This window comes from Accipiter gentilis, unplaced genomic scaffold (genome assembly GCF_929443795.1).
Source record: "Accipiter gentilis unplaced genomic scaffold, bAccGen1.1, whole genome shotgun sequence".
Classification (NCBI taxonomy): domain Eukaryota; kingdom Metazoa; phylum Chordata; class Aves; order Accipitriformes; family Accipitridae; genus Astur; species Astur gentilis.
This window is the reverse complement of record NW_026060824.1, coordinates 2,104,809-2,111,777: the sequence shown is the minus strand read 5'-3', so window position 1 is coordinate 2,111,777 and position 6,969 is coordinate 2,104,809. Positions and strand designations below refer to the sequence as shown.

The following is a 6,969-nucleotide window of genomic DNA, read 5'->3' as shown; positions in this document are numbered from 1 at the left end:
AGAATGATAAAAGGTACCTCCCAGGGTCCAAGTGTCTTTCTTACTGGGGTCATAACAGGTCAGCACCTCCTCGAGAAAAAAACACTCCCTCAGCACCCTTGGATGCAGCTCGCTCTCATTCCTATGGACTGGTAAGGGTGTAGTTTGCTTGAGTAACCCCGCGCTTGATCCCCATCCACTGCTGGTTGTTATTCTCCAGAGTCCTGCCTCACAGCTCAAAGGCCTGGGAGACAAGGCTGGTATTGACGGAGGCTGTGACGTAGAGTACCTCAGATCTATCCAGAGCTACTCTTCCTCATGTCAGCAGTGGTCCTACCTTACCACTTTTTCTTCTTTAACTGTTCCTGAAGTATCAAAAGTTCATCTTGGTGCCCTTGAAATCCTTTTTGATTTTACACTAAAATTTGATGTGGACCATTGCTGTGCTTGGAGTATGCTCTTCTTGAAGACAAGATGTATCCAGGCACACTCTGAAAATTCTTGGTCTTTTCATTGATTGGATCATCAAGGGAGCGAGTAAAAACCCCTGTGTGGCATGCCTCCTGCTCATGCAATGCCTGCAGCTCTTGGGTGGAGAAGGAGCAGACCTTGCCTCTCTGTTGGCATCTGATGACTGATGCCTCTGACTGATGGCTTTAGTGTATGGAAAACAGGCACCAAATCGCACTCTATGTGATGCCGTCTGAGACGTCTAGTACACACACTGTGAGTGGGAATTGCTTTCCTCTAGCTCCTGTGAGGTTCCTGCCAGCCTTGGCATCTCGTGTAGCTCTGTGGCCCTGCATTTGGACAGTAAATAGAAGACCTGCCCTTTATTCTATTAGGAAGTGTGGGGACGAAACTGGGACACATGCCATTATAGTCAGTGGAGGTATTGTAAATTCCGCTGATGGAAAAGAGAGAGACCTAGCTGTCGCTATGGTACATGACTGCAGTCGTTCATATGAATACCTGTATCAAGTGCCATGAAGATAAGGAGTAGGAAAAGATTCTTTTGGCCTTCATTTGGGCATAAGCTGTCATGTCACTTGGTCAAAGGAATTTCCCACCAGGCTCATACAGGATTCCCAAGATGTTGCCCTGTCTCTATGAACTTTGCTGTTACCTAAGTATATATTGGACCACCTCTTGCAGTTCAAATGTCACAAGGGATTTGCATTTGAACACCTAACTCCTGCCTTCCATCTCCATTAATTCAGATGGAAGCTGAGAGACAAGGAGTTCACATGCTCACACCTATTTTGCTCACACCTGAACTGAGGCAAGAGGTATCCCACCTCTTCTGGTTTTGTGGTGTGCGTGGGAGGGAGCTGAGCTTCCTTCAAATGCCCTGAGCAGAAATGTGGCATGTAGATGTAACTTTCTCTCCGAGACAAAAATGTTATTTCAGGAAAGAAGTTTTTCTCCTTAACTGAGGGAGGCAACACCAGTGTTTGCTTCAGCCTGTTTCCTGGCAGGTTCCCCTGGAGACCCAGGGACACCTGGAGGGAGCCCAGAGGGGGCAGAGAAAGGGCTGCCTTGAGCTGGTCCTCTGTTGCTGGGCTGGGCTGGGCTCCAGGGCTGGAGGGAAATCATAGCAAGCAGGCAGCACTGCAGAGAGACAGCTCTGCCCAGGAGCAGCTGCTCTGCAAAGCGCAGCAGGGCTGAGGGCACTGCCTGCAGGCACCGAGGGGAGAGAAGTGAGGCAGAGAGAGATGCTAAAGGCAGCCTGGGGGGCGGGGGAGGAGAGAGGAGAGCTGACCTGGAGAAAAATCTTCACATCCCTTAACAGGGTAAGTGTCTTGTTGCAGGGCAATGCAGCTATGGTTCCTGGAATGATCTCCTAAAGCTGGCACATCCCACAGTCTATGGGATCTCTCAGGAAAACTCTCACCGTTTCTGCAGTGTAGAGAAAAAGGACACTCTTTGGAGCACAGCTTCCCTGCTGCACCCTCAGAGGGACAGGGCATGTCAGCTGCCTTCACCCGGGGATGGCTGCGGAGTGTGAAGGTGGGTGTGCAGCCAGGGGTGCCCAGGGCTGTCCTTCTGAGCAGGGTCCTTGCGGCCAGGGGGCTGTGTGCTGGGACAGGGACTCTGCCGCTGATCAAAGTACTCTGCCTTCCTGGGGAACTCCAGCAGCAGAGTGGGGAGAAGCTGTGGGTGGAAAACCAACTTGCAGTAGGGGAGGGTCCTTCTGCTGACAAGAGGGTGCTGTGTGGATCGGGGCTGCTCACAGCTCCAGATCATCCCCAGGAGATTTCCAAGGGCACTTTCCAAGGGCAAGGTCAAAGCAGGGATTGCTATAAAGTCAAGGAGCTTTCCTGAGTTTGGTTTTCTGTTTCCTACTCTTGGAGAATTTTCAGGGGAAATGGAAAATGAGCTGTCGTGCTTGAACAAGTCAGAGACTCCTGAGGTGACACTCTGAGGGATCAGTAAGTCTGACAGGAGCCTCCTGAAGTAGAGCACAGGGACTGAGAAGAACTGCCTGGCTGTGTTGGTGCCTGGGAGGTGGCACGTACAGCTGGGTAAGGGTAACTCTTTCCTGACTGCCCAGCTGACTCTGCATTTGCCTCTCTGAGCCAGTCAGTCCCTGCATTTTTTCTTGATTCTCCACTAGTGTGTTATTGCTACTATTGCCTTATTCTGGCTGTTTCTCTTGGCTGGGAGTTTCAACTGCAGAGTCACAGGCTGATCTTTGGGTCCTCCCATGCAGCTGTGTCCATGGGAACAAGGTTACACGTGTCCAAGCTTTCCTCCAAGCTGTGGGGCTGTGGGCAATGCAGCCTGTGTCATTCCCTAGGAAATGAGCTGACTCTCCCTTCCTGAGATACCATCATCAGGACACTTGGCTATTTTCTTGGGGTGTCCTTCCTAGCTGTGAGCTGCCCTCCAGAATGCAGGTCTGTCCCATAGCATCTTGGTGTTACCTGAATGCCCCATGGAAAAGCACAGAGACTCCATGAGCGAGGAAATGCTGCTGGGTTTGTGAAATGAACCATGTGTGTCCTTGGCAAGAGGTGGGGTGCAGAGACATTCAGGAAGGGGGAGTCACTTGGTGCTGGGCAGTGGATCTCTCTGCGCTCAGTAGTGCCTGGAGTCTCTTCAGGTTAACACAGGAGTGTTATTACCCTCCATCTCAGAAAGTTAAGAGCTAAGGGTAGCTAGAAAGAAGACAGAGTGACGGATCAGCTCTCCTCACACTGCACTATGCCACAGGCAGTACTTTTTCCTCGCAGGACCCACTTTGTTTTATCTGAATGCAGCAGAAATGATGAGGATTTCTGAAGTGCAAGAATATTACCCAGTAATGCAAGAATATTACCTCTCAGGGGGAGAGGTGTAACCCCACCCTCTCTCTCAAACAATGCTTTGATTGTGTTTCTTAGCCCTGGCAGTGCAGATGTTGACAAACACTTTTACATTAGGAGTAGTTTCATCTGACCAATTCAAACACCAGAACTAACTGGCACCATTCCCAGAAAGCCACTGCTGCAGAGCAGGGCTGACTCTTTGGCAGCCAGTAGACAGAGGTCCTGCTAGTCATGGCACACCCAGCCAGCACCAACCAGAGCTCCATCCACACAGCTGAACAGAGATCTCGTTGAAATGGTAAAAATCTGGTGAACATGTATTATGAGAAATGGATTTGATTTTGGTCAGAGAATAATACCCTAACTTGTCACTGCCCTTGCCTCCTTGTTCAGTGCTCCACAGCCAGAGGCAGCAGATGTCCAACAGCAGCTCCATCACCCAGTTCCTCCTCCTGGCTTTTGCAGACACGCGGGAGCTGCAGCTCTTGCACTTCTGGCTCTTCCTGGGCATCTACCTGGCTGCCCTGTTGGCCAACAGCCTCATCATCACCACCGTAGCCTGTGACCACCGCCTCCACACCCCCATGAACTTCTTCCTCCTCAATCTCTCCCTCCTTGACCTGGGCTCCATCTCCACCACTGTCCCCAAAGCTATGGCCAACTCCCTCTGGGACAGCAGGGCCATCTCCTATGCAGGATGTGCTGCACAGGTCTTTCTATTTCTCTTTTTGATCTCAGCAGAGTATTTCCTTCTCACTGTCATGGCCTATGACCGCTACATCGCCATCTGCAAACCCTTGCACTACGGGACCCTCCTGGGCAGCAGAGCTTGTGTCCACATGGCAGCAGCTGCCTGGGGCACTGGTTTCCTCTATGCTGTGCTGCACACTGCCAATACATTATCACTACCCCTCTGCCAAGGCAATGCGGTGGACCAGTTTTTCTGTGAAATCCCCCGGATCCTCAAGCTCGCCTGCTCAGATGCCTACCTCAGGGAAGCTGGGGTACTTGTAGTTTCTGTCTGTTTAGCTGTTGGGTGTTTTGTTTTCATTGTGCTGTCCTATGTGCAGATCTTCAGGGCTGTGCTGAGGATCCCCTCTGAGCAGGGACGGCACAAAGCCTTTTCCACCTGCCTCCCTCACCTCTCTGTGGTCTCATTGTTTGTAAGCACTGGAATAATTGCCTACCTGAAGCCCCCCTCCATCTCCTCCCCATCCCTGGACCTGGCGGTGGCAGTTCTGTACTCAGTGGTGCCTCCAACATTGAACCCCCTCATCTACAGCATGAGAAACCATGAGATCAAGGATGCCCTGAGAAAACTAATCACTGCATGTTTTTCCAAAGAAATAAACTGCCTCTTGTCTTCTGCATAACACTTATCTCATTATAGGCCCAGCCTTTCTTCTGGTTTCTTTTACGGTGATTTCAGGGTTTGAATCTCATTTTTGTTTGCTCTTTTTGCTTTGTTTTACTTATTTGCATGCTTTCCACAAAGAAATGTCTGTCTTTCTCTGGTTTCTAATTCACAATATATCCAGGCTTTCTGTGACCTGGAGGCTGTGCAAACGAAGAGCTGTACTCTCTGTGAGTTTAACCAAAATAAAGGGCCCTGCAGTGACTTGTTTTTCTGAGATCCTCCCTCCAAGACCTGCTCTGCAGCTGCAGGGAGCAGTGCCTGTCTGCAGAGGGGAAGAAGAGTCCCGGCACAGCAGCACTGCCTGGGAGCACCAGCGCTTCGTCTTTCCCGAGCTGCTCTTTTCCCACTTCCATGCTTTCCTTCTGAACCCTTTGGTTGGTGGAAGGCCTGAGTGCTCTTCAAGCATGGTTAGAGTCTTGCTGTGTGGCAGCCCTGTGGTCACAGGCAAGGACAGGCAGTAGGCACTTCTGTGTCAGAGTTGCCTTCCATTGCAGCATTTCCATCACACAAGGGGATCTCCTCAGGCCTTGTGCCATGCATGCCCCCCACCCCTGGGGCTCACCCCCCTCCACGCCCGAGGAGCTGCTGTGCCCTTCAGAGGGTCTGGGGCTGTGGGGTCAGTGCCCAGAGCTCTGCCGCATCCTGTGATGGGCACAGCTGTGGGGCCATGCCAGACTGGGCTGCACTGGGCAGAGGGCAGGGGAGGTGGAGGGAGGTCAGAGGCAGTTGGAAGAGTTTAGGGGGAGCTGTGCTGTGCTGGAAAGAGCCCAGGAGAGAAAAATACCAGTGTATAACTCGTAGTGTGTGACCATGCAGGGCAAGGACTCACACCGGGGGTTTGTGGTGCAGAGGCAGGGCTTGTAGAAAGCATGGAAGACATGCAGGTGCAGGAGAGAGAAGGTCGGTCTGTGGCCTTGGTGGTGTGGACAGACAGGAAGGGTGGCTCAGGGTCTTTGTCACTCCCAGTGTCTCTCATTGGCCATTTCCAGCACTTGCTGGTCACCCCAACTTGACAGGTGAGCTTTGCTGCGAGGCCATCTCCATCTTCCTGCTGGTCCAAGGGCTGGTTTGGGGGAACGGACAGCCCTGTACAGCCTCTCTCCTTCTGAAGACATTGGAGCAGAGCTATCTGCAAAGCCCCATATGGGACAAGGCTGCAGCAGGGTGTGAGAGACTGTTTTGGCTGGTTGTCTCGACATTGCTGCTGCCTCAACATCCTGTTGTTGTGGGGCAGTACGCACAAGATGTCTCTGAAGAATCCGCCATATCCACGCCTACCGAGCTGTGCTTGCCCATGAGCAAGGTGAAGAAACCACTATGAGCACCTGGGCATGTGCCCATGGAGGGTCTCTGGGAGGCACATATGGTAATGAGTCCTGTGGAAACGGGTGGACTTATCAGAGAAATCATGGGGACTGGGACAATAAAAGAACTGCATATTCCCCCGTCAAAAAGCAGAAAAGTGGGGAGAGCTGAAGACCCGCACCTGGAAGACATCTGAAGGACTGTAACACCTGAACATGAGGGAAAGACACCTGGCTGGCAGCAGAAGAAGAACCGAACCCTCTATCACCTGCATAGGGACCGACTCAGCGGGACGTTGCTGGCTTCTTGCTGGTAGTAACTAGTCTTGCTAGCTCTCTTCCGTTTTCTTGCTTAAGTCTGCCTCTTTTTCCTTTCTTCTTCCCTCCGTCCTATCACAGTTATCAGTTGTTATAGGAAATAAAACTTGGAAGGTTGTACAGCATCTGACCTCGTTTGTGTCTTAATCTCGCTCTTGGGATCATTTAAGAACCCTCCCCGATATTGGATCGGGACACCTTTGTCTGATGACCTCATAGGCCACAAGGAGGAGATGGGTGGGAATGCTATGGTGAGGTCAGCTGTGCCTCAGGATCTCATGGGACAGCAGGAGGCACAAGGCTGGGAAGGTGGCTAGGAGGTCCCTTCTGTCCTTGGAGTTGATAGGCCAGCAGCAGGAACGTGGCTGGGAAAGGGACTGTGAGGTCACTTCTTTCTGAAGGAGCTGATAGGTCAGCCCTTGACTCATGGCTGGGATATGTGCTTTTACGCTCACATCTGCCAGTGTCTCTGGCAGGCCAACAGAAGCGTGTTGATTGGGAGAATCCCTTTCCCCCAGTACCTGGTAGGCCCATCTAGGACAAGGCCTCGGATATGGGTTCTCACACCTCTTCTGCCTGAGTACATGACGGGAGAGCAGCAGGCATGTGGCTTGGAAGATCACGGTGAGGTTACTTCTGG

At 51.8% G+C, this 6,969-nt stretch overlaps 1 protein-coding gene across 1 annotated transcript; it reads left to right on the top strand.

Annotated features, from left to right (window-relative positions):
* Positions 1-3,706: 3,706 nt before the first annotated feature.
* LOC126036873 (olfactory receptor 14A16-like) lies at positions 3,707-4,663 on the top strand. The gene has a single exon (XM_049797086.1). The coding sequence runs from the start codon at positions 3,707-3,709 to the stop codon at positions 4,661-4,663; it is 957 nt and encodes a 318-aa protein (XP_049653043.1).
* Positions 4,664-6,969: the final 2,306 nt, after the last annotated feature.